The 20827-nt window shown below is 40.6% G+C and overlaps 1 protein-coding gene across 2 annotated transcripts; it reads right to left on the bottom strand.

The window, feature by feature from the left end:
• Positions 1–1268: 1268 nt before the first annotated feature.
• btaf1 (BTAF1 RNA polymerase II, B-TFIID transcription factor-associated) lies at positions 1269–18558 on the bottom strand. 2 transcript variants are annotated; one of them, XM_056760291.1, is made up of 38 exons: positions 18225–18558; positions 16962–17085; positions 15948–16062; positions 15007–15153; positions 12320–12519; positions 11990–12117; positions 11775–11904; positions 11621–11689; positions 11409–11498; positions 11238–11333; positions 10694–10870; positions 10275–10415; positions 10070–10194; positions 9861–9981; positions 9550–9654; positions 9325–9474; positions 8929–9071; positions 8686–8860; positions 8401–8604; positions 7876–8311; positions 7444–7628; positions 7204–7357; positions 6942–7051; positions 6595–6796; positions 6326–6474; positions 5036–5188; positions 4802–4923; positions 4549–4716; positions 4334–4411; positions 4112–4241; positions 3877–4018; positions 3668–3798; positions 3379–3495; positions 3142–3294; positions 2789–3000; positions 2469–2628; positions 2178–2348; positions 1269–2088 (listed from the first exon to the last, which is right to left on the bottom strand). In XM_056760291.1, the coding sequence occupies exons 1-38, from the start codon at positions 18236–18238 to the stop codon at positions 1945–1947; spliced, it is 5571 nt and encodes a 1856-aa protein (XP_056616269.1). In that variant the 5' UTR covers positions 18239–18558; the 3' UTR covers positions 1269–1944. The 2 variants fall into 2 exon arrangements, with proteins under 2 accessions (XP_056616269.1, XP_056616270.1); XM_056760292.1 differs by having other exon boundaries at positions 15007–15150.
• Positions 18559–20827: the final 2269 nt, after the last annotated feature.

Here is a 20827-nt window from a genome sequence, read left to right as displayed (position 1 = left end):
GAAATGCAAAGCTATGTGTGAAGTTGCGTACGTTAGTGACAAGGTATGTAAAAATGCACACAAACATTTGGAATTACGGTTGGTAACATATATGTGATTAATATATAAAAAATTAATGGGCAATAAAAATGATAGTAAAATGGAGCAAATGTGAGGTTGTTGTGATGAAACCCGGTCAAGACGTTTTATGACTCCCTGCTGCCACATAAAACTTTCCTGCTGGAAACTTTGTGTCTGAACAGATGTCATGTGATCATTTCTGAATTAAGCAGAATGGGTTTGATTTTATCACATGAGGCTCACTTCATGACTGTAGTGTCTTAGCGCAGTTAACCTTTTGACATGTATTGAAGTGTTTCTTCCAAAGGATAAGAGTACCCATGAAAACAAACCTCAGGATGTCCTTGACTGCTTTTTGTGTCTTCGATTTACATTTACACCCCTCTTGACAGGTTACATGTATTCATAACATTTATCACAGATTCTCATGAATGTTTTTTAGACCCAATAATAACCTTTAATGTACGAGTCACAAAACAGTTCAAAATATACATTTCCTGTATTACAAAAGGATTTCTATAATCTACGGTCATCTTGGCTTGTGGTTTTTCTCTTCCACACTTTTCGCTCCATTTGTCATTTTGTAATAAAAATATTTAAAAAGAATTAACGTATTGATAGTCATCTATCACTATCTTTGTCCCCAGTGTAACTTGATTTTAGAAATATCACTTCAATCTTTGCAAGGCTTGAGATTGTTAACTTGGACCTCTGCTTGTCTACATTTGCAGTAAAACTGTGATTCAGAAATTTGAAATAAAATGAAAGCAGTGCTGCTAACACTTGCTAGTTATTCCTATTTTTTTCTGTACTAAAAAGCAACATTATTAAACGTAGTCGTATGACACTGTGAAAAATTGTCATTGTCACATTATTGTCTGCTTGATGAGGAACTGCTGACGTGCAATGACACACCAGTTACAGGGAATTTATCTGGGATTGTTTGCAACAATTTTTGTTTTTTAGAAACAAATTCTTTACAGGTCCTGCACTGATATATATTTATCTTATGGGATACCAATTAATTCTCTAATTTCATAACACAAGCAAACTAAATTTACATTCTCTTAGAGCAACAGTTTGAGCATAATGCAACAAATTATATCAGTCTTTCAAAGAAATAGTACATAGATTGAGACCAGAAGATTAGAAATAAACATGATCAGTTTCAGTCCCACATTTTCATGAATGCAAACATACAAGACACATTTCAAAGAGCTCATTAGAATTTATTAAAATTCTACTGGCTTACCCAAAAATGGCAAATAACAGAGATATTTACAAGTCCTATTTTCTTCCTTTTAAAACTCTACAAAGTTTCAGGACAGTGTCCTGCTGCTCTTCCCTGTGTACCTAAAGATCACGGTCAGTGCATTTAAATCATTTTCAATGAAGTGTCTGAAGGAGTAGCAGCAAGCCCTTCATTTAATCCTAAAAGAGTTAGTAAAGCTCCCCCTAGTGGGCTGAATGAACCATTACACTGTCCTTTGCTGACTTACAGGACGACACAAGCAGCTTCTGTGTGTTCAAGTTCTTGATTGACAGTTCTTCATTAATTTGCGTCTAGTAATACTGTCACGGATACAGATGGTAAGGTGAAAATCCTGAGGTTCAAACATTATAATCCATACACACAGATGCATGTACAACACTTTTAAGATTAGCTTTAAGACTTCTTCCTGTGACAAATTGAACAACACAGTTTAGATGCTCTCGTAAGCACAGATCTCAGATCTGTACGAGCGTGGCAGAAGAATTTTAAGACTGGAGTGTCAACGATCCGATAGCTACAGTGCTTGTGAACGTCTCGTCGACATCCCATCGGTGACACAGAGCGGATATACACGTCGAGTCTTTTCTGGTTGCGTGATGAGTGTGTTGGGCTCATTTGAGCGAATGCATGAAGCTGTCCAGGTTGTATTCGTTTTCATACTGCTGCTGGTCCCACAGGTCACCCAGCCCATCCAGAACAGACTTCATACTGGATTTATCCGAGGACCCAGACTCGCTCTTCTCTGCCTTTTCGTCCTGAATATTAACACAAAGCGTTGTCAGTATGCACGTGCGAGTGATTGATTATTGTCTGGTGTGTGTATATACAGCGAAAAGGAACTGACCTTGTCTAGTGTGAAGAGGTTGAGCAGCTGTTCTGTGCCCATGCTCTGCAGACTGCTGTTCTCCTGACTGATGACTGTATTAGCGATGGTCATTTTAAACTTCTGCAATCCCATGATCTTTTCCTCCAGCGTGCCTCGTGTGATGAGACGATAAACATTGACCACACGTTTCTACAACACACAACATTTGTTAATGGAAACTGTTTACATTTTTTTCAAAAGAAATCCACAGTAGATGTATGACTACTTGATCAGCTTATTTGTAATAAACATGGTGGTCATCTTCAGTACCTGTCCTATTCTGTGAGCTCGATCCATGGCCTGGAGATCTCTCATCGGGTTCCAGTCGTGCTCCACAAACACTACGGTATCAGCCCCTGTGAGATTCAATCCCAGCCCACCCACATGAGTGGTGAGCAGCAGGGCATCTATAGAAGGGTCATTATTGAACCTGTAGGAGAGGGAAAAAAAAAAATTCGATTACATTTATTTGGAACAAAGCTCATTGGGTTATTCAAGCCAATGTATACCTTGGTTACTGCCAAGGTTTTGTTTGCTTTACAAAGTATAAATCCAACGTACCGAAATGTTAGCCTGTCTTGAGGACTCACCTGGAGACTATGGAGTGTCTGAGGCCAGCCTGAACGCTTCCGTCCAGTCTGAGGTAGGTGATGGAGGGTAGCTGTGCTTTTAGCAGATCTTGCTCCACAATGTCCAGCATGCTCTTCAGCTGACAGAAGATGAGAATACGGTGCTGGGCAACCACAGCCTCTGTGCCACCATCAGATGTTCCCGAAGAACCAAGCCCACAGTCCAACAAGAGCTACATCAGAGAACACATGGCAATCATGACACTATACAAACACTCCTATGCAATAACTGGACTGCTTGTCATATCAGCTAGAATATTATTTAAAAAAAAAAGTATTCACAATATGGTTTAGAAGAGTTTTGGTGGAAAGACCTGTTTAAGCGCAGACAGTTTGGGAGCGTGCTGGATGTCTCGGAGGCTGGAGTGTTGGCTAGCCAGCTGTTCTATGATGTGTTTGTATTCTGGGTGTTGAGGGGTCAATACCAGCGCTGGGTGATTACACAACTTCCTCAGATACTGTAGAGCCTGAAACAAAAACCACCATCATCACACACGCCCTGTCTCACAGCAGCATCTGCATATCATCACAAAACTCTCATGACATCAGACCTGGAAGACGTGCCCGGTGGCTTTAAGTTTGGGCTTCTCCTCTTCCTCTGGAGCAGAAATTACATCTTCCACGTTCACCTTCGCGCGAGACTTCGCAAAGTCCTCGTACAGCTGAACCTGAACAGGTACGTGTGAAAAAATAAGCGTATCATTTTAGCATTTATAAAAGTGGATTAACTGCAGCATTTTGAATCTTCAATGCAGCATTCTGCACTCAAAACGTCACTGCGCATCTCTTAACTCTGAACCACATCCTCAAAACATGTGTGTGGGGCTAAACATTTCGTACCTGTAGAGAACTGAGGTTGCAATAGTAATCTTGTATGATCTTGGGCGGCAGATCTTGAAGAACATCATCCTTCATTCTCCTCAGCAGGAAGGGCAGAACCTGTCTATGCAGAGCTTCCATTGCCAGCACACCTGAGACACAAACGCCAAAATATTTCATACATTTCGTTAAACTCAACCCTGTTAACAAGAATTCAACAAGCGTCTCACCTGCTTCCTGTTCGCGCGAAGAACTTTTAGCATCTCGACTGGCGAGGATGGGCTTCCCGTATCGGGCAGCGAACTGACGCTCAGTACCCAGAAACCCTGGCATTAGGAAGTCAAAGAGTGACCACAACTCCAGAACATTGTTCTATGAGAAAACAAATAGAGAAGAGTTTCAAGTGTTAACAAAATCTTGAATGTTTAAAACCAAGATGCACAAGTTTGCATGCTTTACTCTCACCTGAATGGGCGTTCCTGAGAGGATTATTCTATAGTTGGCATTTAACTGCTTGATGGCTTTGGATAGTTTGGTTTTCCCGTTCTTAATGACGTGACCCTCATCAAGGATACAGTAATTAAATTTAATATCCCTGTATGGGAGGAGGAAGATACCATTTTCTGTTATAAAAACGTAGAATAAGCAGTTGAACTGTCTGAATGAAACATGTTAACAGACTGTTACCTGAAAAATTCGATGTCATTCCTAACAACATCATATGAGGCAACAATGAGATTGTGTTTCTTCACCTGGTGTTGTAATCTGAAAAAGTGAGACAAAAAAAAAGGCAAACATGAGTAACATGTTGTCTGCTGGGAATCTATTGTTGGTTCAATGCTTAACATGTCACATGTGATGAAAACCAAGATGTAACGTTCTAAATATTTTGTAAACAGTACCGTGCTCGTTCTGTTGGTGGTCCAGTATAGTGCAGAGGATTGAGATACTCTTTGGAAGAAAACTTGCCCACCTCGTCCACCCAGTGACCGGTCAGGGTGGGTGGACACAACACTATAGAAGGTAAAGGGCAACAGTCAGGTGCCTTGGTCTTGCTGTACTCCTGAGCCCTGCACACAAAATTCAAAAGACAAATGCATTGTGGTAGCAGAACAAAGCAACATTATGATGGATGAAGCTGGTTTTAAGTTGTACCTGAGAAAATGATCTCCAGCCAGTATACATATGGACTGCAGGGTCTTACCCAGACCCATATCATCACACAAAATACCATGAAGCTTGTACTTGTTCAGAAACGCCAGCCAGTTCACGCCATCCTACACGAGAGAACAGATAGAGCTTCAGAAAGAACCAACAGCTGATACTGACTTTAGGAAAGATTTGCATCTCTCGCAGGATGAAAAACATTTCATGAAGCGTTCCACACACCTGCTGGTATTTGCGCAGCTCTGCTTTGATGGGAACAGGAATCTTGTAACTCTCCAGTTTCCTTCCATCCAGCAGCTGTTCAAGGAAATGTCGCTCTCTGGCCTTCTGCCGAATCAGATCCTCAGACATAGATGGAGGGTCTGGAATTCCAGCCTGAACGAGAACAAAAGGAAAATGGGGAAACAGCCACTAGAACAGAAAATTTGAAATAAACATCACTGCTGAAATGGAAAGATATGAGCTTTAAAGTGGACATTGCATTCTTCTAAAAACTCATTCGGACATTCTGCTGCAGAAGCAGGCATGTGATCACTGGACGCACCCTGCCCCAATCCCCCCCAAAAATACTCTTTAATGTTACATGTTTAAAAACAGGCAACTGTTTGCCAAATTTTTATCTTTTTAACTTAGCAACACAAAAACAAATTCTGACTGGCAATTTTGTAAACATCATTTCAACGATTTATTAGTTTAATAGTCACCTACACAATATTTAATAATAGGTTGATGCAAATATCTTATGCGAATGTCAAAAAAGATGGCATTAACAAATGGCACCCCTTCAGTAGTTTATATTAGGCCTACTTTAAGGAATCATTGTGGATTAAAATAAAATTTAAACAATAATTGAACAAGGAAAGAATACTGGGGCCTCAAATGACTTCCATACACAGCCACTAGATGGCGCATCTACATCATTCACACGCTTTTTTCGCCATTATCAGCATGTAATAAAGGTATTTAACTAAAACTGCAACGTCCTGTGTCTGTGTTTTAAATGTATGCATTCAGTAGACTTTAATGCGTTAATATTAGACAGTGACTAGATCGTCCTTTTGTATTGTTTCAAGCTATTTAAAATCGCGGAATGGCCTATTTTAGTCTCTGTATATAGACAACGTTCTAATGTTAAATTCATATAAAGTTGAGACATATAAACGTCTCAACTTCCAGACTCTGGTGTTTCTGTATACGTTACAAAACTCTGTTCAGCTCCCTGCTTCATTAAAAATGAAACTACACACCTTTTTTAAGTAGCACAACAGTTGTGTTTTGCATCTATTTTTCACAGTCTCTCTGGATACATAAAGATAACATGTAGAGAGTGTAGAAAGGATCCTGTTGGGCGGCTGTATGATGACTACGCGCACATTCCCAACCCCGTCACAAATTAAAATAAATCAAATTTATGATCCCAGCGATGTCAAAAAATACGGAAATCTGTATTTATAGGGGAAAATCCCATCCCTGAGAAGGTCATGTCTGATGAAGAGCAAAAGAATCACACACCTCGAGCGGCAGCAGACGGATCAACGTAGCAAAGCACTGTGTGGCCATGAACCTCACGCTGTCACAGGGGTCACTCATGCGACCCAGCACAGGAACCACCAGCAGCACAATATAGGGAACAATATCCACATCAAGCTGCTCCATCACACCTGAACACGCAGTCAAGGAATATCTATTCTCAACACCCTTAACTCACTTCACATGTCAGTCTAAAACACAAGACACATTTAATAATAAAAAAAAAAAAAAGTGTGTGTGAAAGAGGATACAGGCCAGGGCTTCAATAGCTCCCTCTTGCTTAGTGTTGTCATCAATAGCACCCAACCACGGCAGCACATGCTCCAGAAACACGTTCATGGTCTCCATGGTAGCGATCTTACTGAGCACGCCCACACAGCGGGCGGCCATGTGACGTACAGCCGTGTATGGATGCTGCAGACAGGTGCACAGGAGAGGCAGCTGCTCCATTAACTGTGTAGAGAGATGGAACAGGAAACTCACTGACTTGAAATAACACGACGAAAGATAACAGCAAAACAACCTACTGAAACCGCAAAAAAAGAGCAAGATGTTATTGAAAGCAGTGTGCATGTATATGTGAAGTATGCGTACGTACTACAAGATTGAGTTCTTGGGCCATGGCTCCTGCTGTGACCTCCAACACCTGTAAAGAGTTCACAAGCTCCTGACCAACAGCGTCTCCCTGGTTCAACAGATGACTGGAATCTGCACAAACACGCATGATTCATGTCAAAGATGCGTTCAAACATGCATAATGGTCGCTTTCCAGTACGAGTTGCTGATTTACAAATGACCTTCAAAACAGATTTCCCACGAAACACTATAATGATAAGGAGAGTAAATCAAAGCAGACGCACCGAATCCCTGAGTGCCCAGCGCATTCCTGAGCGGGCCAGTCATTGACTCCCACAGATAGGGCAAAGATCTGGTGAGCCCCTTTCCGAAATGCCTAGCGACTATTGTCAAGGAGAACTCTGCCCCTCTCCTCTGGATAAGATATGGCTTCTTGTTCTATATTAATAGAAGTATATGATCATTAACATATTTCAAACGCCATTAAAAACAACACTGGCAGCTAAAAACAACATTCTATGTACCTCATCCGTTTCCGTAGCAACACTGCCTCCAAGAGGCAGCTCGTTGTTGGAAGTTTTGGGGGCTTTGGGGGTTGGTCCCCTCTTACTGGTGATGGCAAAAGCTGCTTTTTGGTGGCGGTAGAGAGTGATGATACCCTTGGTTTTATTAACCATGTGATGCCTCACTTCTTTCTCTGCCACTGATGCTGTAAGAGAGAAAACGGTCATTTCTCAAGAAAATGTTGAATATAAATATGCTAAAGCTTCTATTTCTAACCTTTAGATATTAATATTTGAATAAAAACGATCACAATATCCAGTTCAGAGGGACTTTAACGAACATTCTTACGAGCTTTCGATAATTAATCTTAAAAACAATTTTATATTTTGTCTTAAGAACAGTTGCGAGAATCCCTCTGCAGAAGGACAGATCAGCTGGTATTGCCATCTCACCTTTACTGCTCTCTTGACCAGCAGGAGTGCTGGCTGGCGGCACAGGACAAGCAGCGTTAGGAGTGAGCATGGGATCCACACACACCGAGCCGCAGAGATTCTTCACGATCTTGCCGTTCGGGCAGGGAGTTCTGTTGGCGCACAGCTGCAGCAGGCGGGCGATGCTCGAGGCGGCGTAACCCTGGACGAGCGTGTTCTCTTCACGACGGGCCGCCTCCATCAGAGGTCTGACCACAGGGTTGAGTTTCTCCGGCAGCATGGCCAAAGCCACCACTGCGCATGCCGTGAAGGTGTGAACCCTCAGCTGTAGCTGCTGCCACTCGGCGCTGGTCTCACACACGGTGGATTGAGCCTGGAGCTTCTTACTGTCCAGCGGCTGAAACTGACGTGACTTCAGGTTCAGAGAGGAGGTGCATTCCGAGAAGATGGTGGTCACCTATGGGATATGATGGGATGAGTTAAATCACTACATGAATATATCAGTCTTCATATGTAGCTCACTAAGTTTAGAAATCTTATTCTAACCAGCTCATTGGCCTGATCGATGGTGAACACGGTGCAGTTCATGCGCTCAGTCACGTCGATTTCGGCATCAGCAAGCAGAGCTATGAGCTGTTTGCATTCATTCTGCATCCGTGTGAAAGGAATGGCGATCTCATCGTAGTACAGCTGCTCGGAGAGGATGACCAGCAGACGGGGCTGCACCACGCTAGACAGCAGCTCGCATTCCTGCGACACAGAACTGCGTGTCAGTAACAAGATAATAAATAAACCTGCGAATGAACATCTAAAAAAAATTAAATAAAGCACCTTCTGCAGGGCCGCCCACTCACAGATCACCATGGCAACCGTAATCCTCTGCAAGGCTGATTTGGAATTGAGGTGGAACAGTAAAAGCTGAGCCAGAGATTCAGCAGGCCGGAGTTCCTGAGAGGAGCTGTTCAACCGTGGGTCGCAGATGCAACTACACAGCACCCCCAACAGCCTGGGAGGAAAAAAGCATTTAGACACGCGTGACAGAGCAAAGAAAAGTGTGATTTTTTTCGTACATACTTCGCAGCCATTAGACGTGCACGGGTCACAACGTAGTCTCGTGTGGCGGGGTCTTCAGTGATTGTATCTGCTCCACCGATGTACTCCTGCACAGTTTCTTTGACAGGAAGTGATCCTTGCCGGCTTTTCCCAGAGCCCTTGTCCTGCAGACAAAATAAATGAGGTAGGGGTCAGATTATGAAAAACCTCAAAGTAACTTTTTTGAAGACTACAGTGACAAAAAGTGGATGTAAAAAAATAACACATTCAACAGTGCTTCACAACACATTTACAGTATAGTGCAATCATAAACAAAATGAATCGTGCAATAAAACACCTGTTACAGTATAGTAAGAAACAGTACGTAACACTATCGATTCTTTATTCTTGGACAGCACATAAGATAATGATTTGAACCTTTAAGCGGGCTTTTATTTCCAGGAGCATGTTTGAGTCTATTGGGATGTGTGCTGCTTGCATCATCAAACACAGCCAGGCGCCCATCCAGGGACAGCTGGCTGCCACCACATACTGCTGCGGGGCCTGTCGCAACAACTCATCCCACACCTGCAAAACACAATCAACACGTCAAATCAACCCACTATCATATCATTCATCCGAATCCTAAAGCGCAGGACTGACCTTCTGAATCAGCTCCAGGATCTCTTGGTTGCTCTCCAGGATGCAGGACTGAAACATGTGCCTTAACATGTCCTGCATGATGGGATTCAGCCACACTGCACAATCCTACAAGAAAATGAACAGAAAACAAATCAAATAGTATTGATGTTACAATTGTGCTTGAAACTGAAATTCTGTAAACATATTTCAGTGCTGTGCATTTATTTATTAAACTCACAGGATTTCACGTATAGATTTCAAATGGATTCAGCCATGTTGGTTGATGCTATAAATTCATCTTGGTGAAGAGGTCACATACACAGATTACAAACCTGGTCAGCTTTAGACAGCAGTGTATAGAGGGTCTCTAGTGCAGCCCGGCGAACAGAAGCGATGGTGTGTCTCAGGAATGGCCATACGCGAGGTACCAATACTGTCAGAGACTGTTGTGCACTATAAATGAAAGTAAAAACAAGATTTGAGTTCCTCTTTACATTCTAATAACTATTCTGGAGTCATTTTAGTTTCAAACAGATCTCACCTGCACTGGCGGACCTGAGGATACGTGAGCAGAGAAGACAGAAGGGTCATGATGCTGTTTGTAGAAGCCGTGAGATCGTCTAGCTCCAGAAGAGCATTCCATAGTGTGTCGACAATGAAGGGAACCTATTCAACAAGCATTTTTAGATGAATAAACAAAAATCTCTTTCCATATCTCCTTCAGCTATTGAAGTGTAAACTCAGACCTTAGCAGGCTGCAGCTGAACTAATCCATCAACGACTGGGATTAAAGCCGCCGCTGCAACTGCACGAACATCATCGTCCAGATCCCGCAGGCCTTCCGTAATAGCAGGAAGAACCCGAGGCAGCAGCTCCGAGATCAAATCCTGAAGGTCAGTGAGGTCAATCACAGGTTACAAACATTAGAAACAAACATATTTACAATATTAAAGGCGGGGTGTCTTATTTACGAATTACGCTTGTTTAGACAAAGTCGGGCCGAGTACCAAAACAACCTTGTAGCCAATCAGCAGTAAGATGCACAGGATGGACAGGAGTGTGTCTGATTTGGTGATTTGAACATCAACAACGGCTATGAGAAATTGGAAACCCCACCTCTAATGATGATTTGCATACTCATTTTAATTTAAAGAGTCCACTGCACCTGTCTGACAGCGAGAGCGTATTTGATGCCCAGCAGGCCTCCGTGTCGAACTTCCCACTGGTCTTCAGTTAGCAGCTTGAGAAGAATATCCACTGTCATGGCAACGCCGCTGTTCGTCATGTGCTTCATGGCCACACCCAGAGTCTGAGCACACGTCTCTCTGACAGGTGCGACCACCTGAGCAATTAAAAATGAAGATTATTTGTTCACATGTCCTTACAGAACAATTATATTTAAATAGAATTTCTATAACAGGTAGGGGGAGTAGGGATCATGTATGAGGTTATTTTTCGACACTTAGTCATGGTGTTAGACTGCAATGTCACATGACAAGTGTAGTGGTTACGTTTATTGTGAGTGCCTTTTAAGTGCCATGAACCCTTAGCTTAGTATTATGCACTAAAATATGTTTTAGAAAAAGCGTGCAAGACACTACTGACACACCTACTGTTAATGTGCAAATTTTGCCTGTAACCAGTAGAGGGCAGACAGGCTTAAAAGCTTTACAGACAATATGTCATTAGTTAAGAGGAAGATGACAAACCTCATCCGACACGAAATCTCCAAATCTGTCCAGAGCAAAGATGCAGAGAAGCCTGATGACCAGGTCCTCCAGCCATTCCTGATGCTGCCGCTCCATCTGAGAATAAAGAATCAAACATCAGACACTGAAGTTCACTTAACCTCTGATCATGTCCAGTGAGCCTATAAACACCTGTTCTGCTGTACTGGAGACCATCTTTCCTCCTCCTTCACCGTGACACTTCAGCACCTCCCTCAGACCCGTTCCGGCGCCGTGACGAATCTGAATACGCAAATAAAATGCAATGTAAGGGAAAAGGACTGCACAGGTTTATTTCTTACTGCAAGAGACCGAAAAATACTGCAAGTTTAAGCTTAATCAGCACTGATGCATTTTAGCCGTACCTCCCACGAGGGATTGAAGAGATCATTACACAGTTCATCGCAGAAGCTTTCCAGAGGCCATTCCTGAGTCTGCAAAACAAAGACGTCTAATATTAGTGACGAACATAACACTGAATGTGTACAGCATGAAGTGAAGCGAGAGCATGTCACACACCTCCTCAAATAAACTGGAGTTATCAGGGACATTATCAATTAAAACTTTGCTGTCTGTCGCTGGCTGCTCAATGACTACGTTTGTGGTTTTCCGCCGTTTCTCCTCCGGTTCTCCTTCAAAACTGTCATTACTGTAGCAAACGTAATGGAATTGATCACAATGATTGATCACAAACCCTGATGATCTTTACAAATCAGAAATGAACTAAGCTTCACCTCTTTTCATTGGGATCCATGTCTTTGGATCTCTGCTTTGCCACCAGTTTGGCCATCCTCTTGGCCTTGTTCCTCTGTCGATTGCTCATGCCTGGGCGAAACTCCAAATTTATAAGCTCCGCTGCCGGCTAAATAAAAACACAGCAATACTAGAACTCACACACAAATGCATCAGTGATGCATCAGGCCAAACCATCATCGGAAGCGTGGTTTGATACTGACCCAGTTGTCAGTCTAAAGGTCAGGGGTTTCGATCCATAAATATAAATGTAATGTAAACTATGTCTGACCGACACTGTATCTTTCGAATGCCATTCCAGCACAACTCACCATATGGTTGCGTGAGAGGGAAAAACCTAGGCTTCTACCGGGCTGTGTTCTGTTGGTACTGGAGGCACAGGCGTCTTCCAGGTCCTCGTCATTAAAAAGCTCCTCTGTGTCCATGCCAATCGCCGCACCCATATCCAATCCCAACTTCTTCTGTAACTGCTTCCTCTGTCGGGCCAGTCGCTCTTTGGGATCCATCTCACCTGGCAATGAGATCATAATCATGACACTTGTTACAGCATCACACACAACAGTCTAATGGCTGGAATACACTAAAAAAAAATCTGTTCAGATTTTTATTCTTGTAAACTAGACATCATACACTTGCAGACGTTTTGAATGTTTCAGATAGAAACACACTAACTGATCAAATCTGCAGACCAGCACAGACTTTCTGCAACAAGTCCAGACTGATACCCTGAGCAAAAGTCTTGTAGTGTATTTTAGCCTTAAGTCAACATCAGAATGCAGGGGTGTACATTAACTTTTGTGGAATATAGCACTGGTGCTACAGTGGTTTAATGTTTTGTAGCACAGGCCAAACAGTTGTAGCTATAAAAAGTGCAGTTTGTTACATAAATAGGCAGATAAATGACAAAGGACATTAATGTTACATACAGAAGGATAAATTAGGGCCATATCATTTCTGTTTTTCCCAAATTAGTTATTTCCTTTTGAAATTGTGTATTGTCAATATTTTGCTATACAATAGTATACTACAGTTTTTTTCTGACATTTGTAGTTCCTATAGTAAATAAAATATAATATTTTTTTTCACTTTAGTGAAATTCTTGGTGATATTTAATATTTTTAACCTTCCTAAAGTAAATATTAAAGTATACTATAGTGTTTATTAAGGTTCATAAATTTACTTCAAGCAAATCATTTTTTCTTCTAATCAAGCAGACTTTTATTTTGGCTGGTCGTCGCGAAGACGCTTCAGCGTGTTTGAGGCAGCTTTTACTTAAACAGTCGGTAGGTTACAAACAGGATATATCGCCCTGCGAAGGGCTCTTTGGGAAGGGGACACCACACAAACCATCGCTATAAATAAAGAGAAAATGACGTTGTTTTTATTCCATCTTTTTCCAAATGAATTTTAAAGGAAACGTAAAGAGATAAAATTGTGTTTTTCCCCTCTAGAGTTTACACATTGAGCTTTACTCTTCGAATTGGGAGTAGGGCATAGGGATGATCACTTCCGAATGGAACGCAGGGAGTGAAACGTTCATAAAATAAACTTACAATTACTCTGTGGATGAAGTTGATGTGTTTATGTCCTCATATATTTAGATGCATACAAATCCACGAGTGTCGTGCTTGTTACATGTTAAAACAGTGCAACTCATTCACTCATAGACACACAGAACGAGCAGAGGACATTTCTAAGGGGTCATATGGCGCGAATACATGTTTTTCTGTGTTATAGGTTGCCCATGCTATATTAGACACGTAAAATTTAAGTTTCGGAAAAAAAGATGCATTACCACACCTCCACAAATCTACGTCAGTTCGTGGTATGTTTAGACTAAGACCGCCCAAAGTATGCGCAAGTAAGGTGGGTGTACCTGTCAGTGCAATTGCTTTGGAACCTATTGTTCCAAATATGGTAAGATTGGAACCTTCCATCATACGCTGGCAGTATTCGACCAATCACTATGCACTCGTAAACTGGCCAATCATAGCACACCTCGCTTTTAGGGTGATGAGCTTTGTAAAAATCCATGCGTTTCAGAGAGGCGGGGGTAAGAGGAGATAAAAACATGCACGGAATGTTGAAAACACACAGTTTTCAAACCTTAAATTGTGTATACACATTGCATTGCTAAAACGAAGGTTATCGTTTGTTTTAGGTGTAGTGTCATACGACCCCTTTAAATAGTAGAATTCCGCTTATGTGATTCCTTCCTTCTTTTCCCACATAAAGCAAATCACAGGGATGCAGAAAAACTGACTTTATGCTGCCGGGAAAACAAGTTTTTAATCACAAAATGTAATATAAATAGTGTTTATACACGAACAAGCACAACGACAAACGCACATCACACAAACAGGCGGCTCTGTCTAATACTCGTTCAAATCTTTTTCGCACATGTGCTACACTATTACATAAAGCAAAGAAAGATTTTTTTCGTAGCACGTGTGGCACTGTACAGCCCTGCAATAGAAATACAATTTCTTCACATACGTGTTGTTTTGGGTGCTTGATATCACACAAGTTTACAATTTTATGCGATTTGTGAAAATGGCACAATAAGCCTACAAGGTTTGTTTTGCCAATTTTATCGTCTGTGTGATTTGCGTATGCAAAAATCTGCCTTAGCACACACCACTTCTGAAAAACAAACATGAGAAATCAAGATGTAAATGCAAAGCCATTGTGTGTTTTGTTCAAGGACAAAATAAAAGTCGCTGCCGTTTAGATATCTTCTTTCTTTTTGGAGACGCAAATAAAAGACACGCCTAAACTGTTTTTTTACCTCAGCTGATAAAGCAAGGCGCTAACAAAGTTAGAATAATGGGTTTAATGGATAGTCGCTTATCCTGCCATACCCGTTTATAACATGAAGCAAGCTTAATTATTAGGGATGCCATCTCTCCCTACCATCGATCAAAAGAGCAGCCATCACTTACAACCAGAAAATGACAAAGCCAAAGAGCTAACACACAAGGGAGAGATTCAATCACACCTGACTTGTCATCTTGCAGCTCAAACTCTGCACCCGCGGAGCCCAGCAAGGACGCTCCGTGCTTGAGCAGCCGGGAGATATCGAACCTGTAGAAACTCAGCCTGTCTGAGGAGATTTCCTCTGGAGACATGTCTTCTGCACACACTTCTGAGAACAACACACAGAACAGATCACACTCTCAGCAAGAGACCATCAACAATCTGACTTGTTAGTTGTTAATAGCAGAAATCAGTTCTGTAGTTTGGCTTAAAAAATCCATCACATGCACAGACAATATGTGACCTTGGACCACAAAACCCGTCATAAATAGCGCAGGTATATTTTAAGCAATTTCCAACAATACACTGTATGGGTCAATATTAGCGATTTTTCTTTTATGCCAAAAATCATTAGGATACTAAGTAAAGATTATGTTCGATGAAGGTCATTTGTAAATTTGAAAATCATATTTGGTCATATATGAAAACTTTATTTTTGTGAGTTGATGCAGCAAAATCGCAAACAAAAATGGCCGGAAGCACATCTACAAACTTCACTTGCTACTGCTCGCTCTTTGAGATTTACCCACTCAAGTTTCCTTGTAAAGTTTAGAATTTCTGCTTTCCGGTTCATCTATTCTTCACAACGTCATCAGGTCGTTTCTTCTTAGCAACAGCATGCTACAGTGCCTATAATTGACAACTTTGAAGGCGATTTTCTCAAATTTTTTCCACCCCCATATACCAGATTTTCAAATAGTTGCATCTCAGCCAAATATGAAAAGCTTGTTTATTCACCTTTCAGATGATATCTAAATCTTAATTTTAAAATGTTTATCATTATGACTGGTTTTGTGGTCCAGGGTCACATATGACTAGTTACTTTAGTGATGTAGCGTCATAAAATGTTTTAACCCACTGTCACCTTTTTTGATTAAGCAATCCAAGAATAATTCAGCTCACCATCTTTTGGCTTTGGAGCCGGGCTCCATTCTGGAATATTCTTCACTATGGCTTCTACGGCCTGTCCTGCTGCGATTCGTGCATCCCAGTTTGGACTCCTCAGGTATGTTAAAACCTTTTTGGGACCAGAGGAAAAGAAATCAAATATATACTTGGAACCTGCAACAGGTTACATAAAAGTCAAATCATCACTTGGACTCATGGCTGACACTTACAAAATTGAAACAATTCAACTACATATACGTTTCACCCTTGACCATGGTTTTAAACATATGCCTACTTTCAAACGTTTTAAAAACTGCTGGTATCCCATCAGAAAACAAAATCACGGGGGAGTCTGATAATGGACATGGCCAAGTTTATCACAGTGTTAGGCATCATCCTCACCCTAAATTATTTCTCCTTTAAATACATAAGTAACATTATAATTGAAGGCTTTTTTCATTAAGTTTCAGAAGGCTCGCACCCAGACCACATGACCTTCCCAGATAACAGACACTCCCAAGCCAAGTACAGTAATAACTCCGGAGATCCTAATCTCTTCTCATCTGAACTAATATGCTACTGTTGACATTTGTAATTTAAATGTCAAATGTGTTATATTGTCACGGAACACTCCAAATGTTACTCTCATGAAACAGTTACATACAATGTAAACACAATATGATGATCGCTTAATACTGTGGTATAATGCAAAGCAGCATGATAATAAATGTAGCCATTGTTAATAGTGTTTTGCAGGTCTAAATCATTGCTCACTCCACCCAACGAATGATTTTTTTATTATATCCATATATATGGACTGCTGGTTGGCGCGCTCTTATTATGGAAGAAACATTCACTCAGTGCGGTCAATATCCAGTTCATCCACATTGGCTGCCATACTAATGGCCTTTGTATCATCAAAACACAACAGACAGATGAGTTGACAAAAGCTGTCAACAATTGGCTTTATGTCCCCCACCATATCCTAGGTTCTTCCATACAAACAAAAATCTAAATCTGAAAACTCACCTTTGACAGTAGGTTATTGAGTTCCTGTGGGTGAAGCTTCACTACATCTCCCAGTTGCTGAGCCGCTGCTTTTCTGGTGACAGGAGTCGTCCCTGTATCCAGTAAAATAAACAGACGTTCTAGCCTAAAAAACAACAACAAGGGAAGACAACATTATTGACAGAATTACGTTTTTTTTATTCAGGGAAATCTAAACAGTCTTAAAGGGACAGTCCACCCCAATTTAAATCACAAGTGCTTGACTATTTCTTCCATTTAACACAAAAGAGGATATTTTGAGAAATGGTTCAACGTTTTATGGTTACCAATGTTCCTCAAAACATATTTATTGTTCTGCAGAAGAAAGTGTGGAATGATACGAGGGCATTTCTAGATGAACCATCCTTTTGATGAAAATGACAGAGGCAGACAACAGGAAGGCATAACGGTCACCTCACGTACATGCCCACTAATGTAAAAATCAACATCATCTTTCTCTGGTCAGATGTACGTTGACAGATGCACATGTTAGATACATATTTTCATAACGTGGCCATACTGTTATTGACCAGAAACTACACGCATGCACAATGTGTCCAAGTGTTAAAATATCGCATTTGCACCCAGCTTTCCTCACACCATCCTGACAGACATGTTATATAACAGTATGTTAACCTACTGCAGGAACTGAAATGATGAAGAAGGAAAAAAGACTGCTGCCTTCAGATGCTAACGTGGGAGGACGGAGCTCATTGGCTTCGGCTAACCCTCAGATGGATGACACTGCGTGGGGTTAGTCCACTCATCATCCCCTGGATTTACACATTAACTAGACTTACCAGGCTAAAAAAGACCCATTAATGCAAAGCACTCACAGGTGAATACAAGACATGATGCTAACGTATGATAGACTCGTCTGCATAGGATAACAAATCCCACATGTTTGGGCGTGTTGAATTATGGGATGATATTCCGTTTCGCAGTATCATGTGAAAAATAATGACGCGCAAATGTTACAAATACAAACAGCAACTACTTAGATCTCACAGCAACGTATATTATAAGTAACGTATATTAGCCGTTATTAAAGGAACAAGTGACGGCTAATTTAAATTCAAGAACTGTTACCAACGAAACATTTGACAGACACGCTACACATAAAACGCGTAAGAAATGTTATTAACAAATGTTTGACAAATACTTCAAAAAATGTTAAAATCGAGGCGAACTCTACGGGATGCTGGGCCCGCGGCAAACCAGCCACCAGCAGGGCAACGGACCAACCTTGAAACGGCCATGGGAACGGCGAGGGCGTCCGGTTCTAGGTTCGGGTTCAGGCTCGCGCTTGGACTCGGCTTCAGGTTCGGTCTCGTGCTGCTGCTGCTCGTCGCGTGAGCCGACAGGCCCGATCTCTCGCGCAGCGGCTCAAAATCGCCCCGCTTGCTTATTACAATTCTCCCACAGCGCCCGAAGACGCTGCGTAACACCTACACCGGCGCGCGGACGAATTCAGCCTTCAGCACTTCCCCAAACGCGATATTTTAATCGAATAACGGGGGGGAAGTAATTTTGTTGGTCACAAAAGAGAAGCCAGGCAACTGGTTTTATACGAGAAGCCATCTTGCATTTATTCCTTCCTCCATGGTAGGCGCGCCGTGATTGGTTACATGGTCTCCCGCTGACCAATCAAAACGCATTTGTCAAGAGGAAGCCTGCAGAATAGGAAAAAGTCTGCGCCGGAAACACGATTGTTTTAGCTTCTTATTTAGTCATATTTCAGTGTGCCGAGAATTATATCTTATTTCATTGGTGTGTAACTACAATAATATCTTAAATGAGATTTTCACATTTATTTTAATGATCTAATTAAGACATACGTACGATACACTGTATCCGTATGGTTAATATATTACTGTCTTATTCTAAAATTATTTTATTAATATTAAAAGCAGAACTGTTCATTTTACGTGTATTTAACTTTATTTCGTGCTTTATTTTAACTGTGGTGTGCTTTTGTGTTTGTGGCATGCTTTTATTTATTAATGTAACAACCAGACACGATCATCACACATACTACATTTACACAAATTGACAATGAAACAACTGCTTCCTTACAGCTGTTTTTGCCTGATCTAGTGCCTTGTTTTTGCAATGTTTTCAAAAAATACTTTTATTTTAAGTGTTATTATTCTTTGCTATAAGTTTTCTTAAAATCTTACAGACTACATTACATTCGTAGTCACTTGCTCATAGCTAATTTTATTTAGAGGGAAAAATTGCAGCAACACATTACAGGAAAGCGAGTTATGCATAACTTCACTTAATTTTTTTTTCAAGTAAACAGAAGTTTTGAGTAATACATCAGTGAGTGGTTCCAATGATTTCTACCTGTGTTTTGGCCCCATCTTGTGGTGATGCCCAGTATGAGTTTTAGGTGAAGCTTTGTTTGTCTCATTGAGATAAAATTCATGTATTACACCTGCTTCACAGAAAGACACCTGCAACACTCAGGTCATCATATTATCTTAAAAACAACTGGCTGTCATAAAAATGTAGGCATATGTAAAATAGTTTTTTTTACTAGCTCCCATCAATTATTATTGAAATACATTTGTTTTTTGGGATTTTACAGATGTAAACACATATACACCAATGCAGTTGCTTTAAAACAATCTCTTGAAAGAAGTGAGTGATTAAAATTAAAATGACAAAATAAAATCTTTCACTCAGGGTTGTAATATGGGTCAACGTGATGTTGTGTGTCACCTTCCTATTTTTGAATGAATTTTGCAATAAACACAAAGCTTCAGTGAGCCTTCACCTGATTCCTTATCAGAAGCTAAAAGAAAACACGGAGGGGAAAATGTTACTTAAACAGCGTCAAATGTGTTCATTTAAGACAGAAGTGTGCGTCACTCGGGGTTTTCAAGTGTCACAGTGTGGAAAGCTCATGATTGCTGTCACTGATGTAAAAGATACTTATATGCGGTAAAACCTGCAGACCTGGTTCTGAGCAACAACACATGACTGTCTCAATACATTTTATAAATCACAGCACTCAAGAGAGCAAACACAGCAGGAAGAATACACCAAGAAACACAAATGTTCTACTTTGTAGGGGTAAGTTTATTTGTTTTTAATCTAAAGACAATTCTACAATATATGCTACAATGTTTTATATGTGCTTTGAGTTAAACAGCATAAATGCTAGTAGTTTTGGAAATTCAATGCTTTGAACCTCATTTCCTGAAACTTGAAAACTTAAAATTCTGTATGATCATGTTTTCATAATTGTGTTTTACCAAACTTAATGGGAAGGATAAATTTTGTTTTTTTAGAACAGGTGAATGGGGCAGGTTGTCACATGCTTTGTTGCCAATTTAATCAATTTATTGATCAATTTTAGTTGGTTGGTATGTAACTTTTTGTAATTCATGATCATTTTGATAATGCTTTAATAGACGTTTTATTAGCAAAGTCCCACTATTGCAATTTATATCATATAATGTGACAACATTCCACAATAGTGACCAAAATACAGCGTAGTGACCAATCAGTATCTTTATTCCTGGTCGATAACAAAAGAAATGTTCAGACCATGTTTATTCTACACAAAACATTCATTGGCATAAAAATGTGACATCGATTCCCATTATTGTTACATACCATTATATACATTGTTAACAATACGTTATACATAAAAATGACTTATTTAACACTCATGATTAAAATTATCCACCTACAGGTTGTGTTGGGACTTATTGCCATTATAAAGTGCATGTCCAATGGTCTGAGTCAGGTAAGAGGAAATGATTCAATATATCCTCATAACTGGTTTTAATCTGGTTCTAAAAGTTAGCAACAAATAACGATTATTCTGGCTATTA

The sequence above is a fragment of the Triplophysa dalaica genome, chromosome 11 (assembly GCF_015846415.1).
Source record: "Triplophysa dalaica isolate WHDGS20190420 chromosome 11, ASM1584641v1, whole genome shotgun sequence".
Classification (NCBI taxonomy): Eukaryota; Metazoa; Chordata; class Actinopteri; order Cypriniformes; family Nemacheilidae; genus Triplophysa; species Triplophysa dalaica.
Note: the sequence above shows the minus strand (reverse complement) of the source record. Positions and strands in the feature narration are given on the sequence as shown.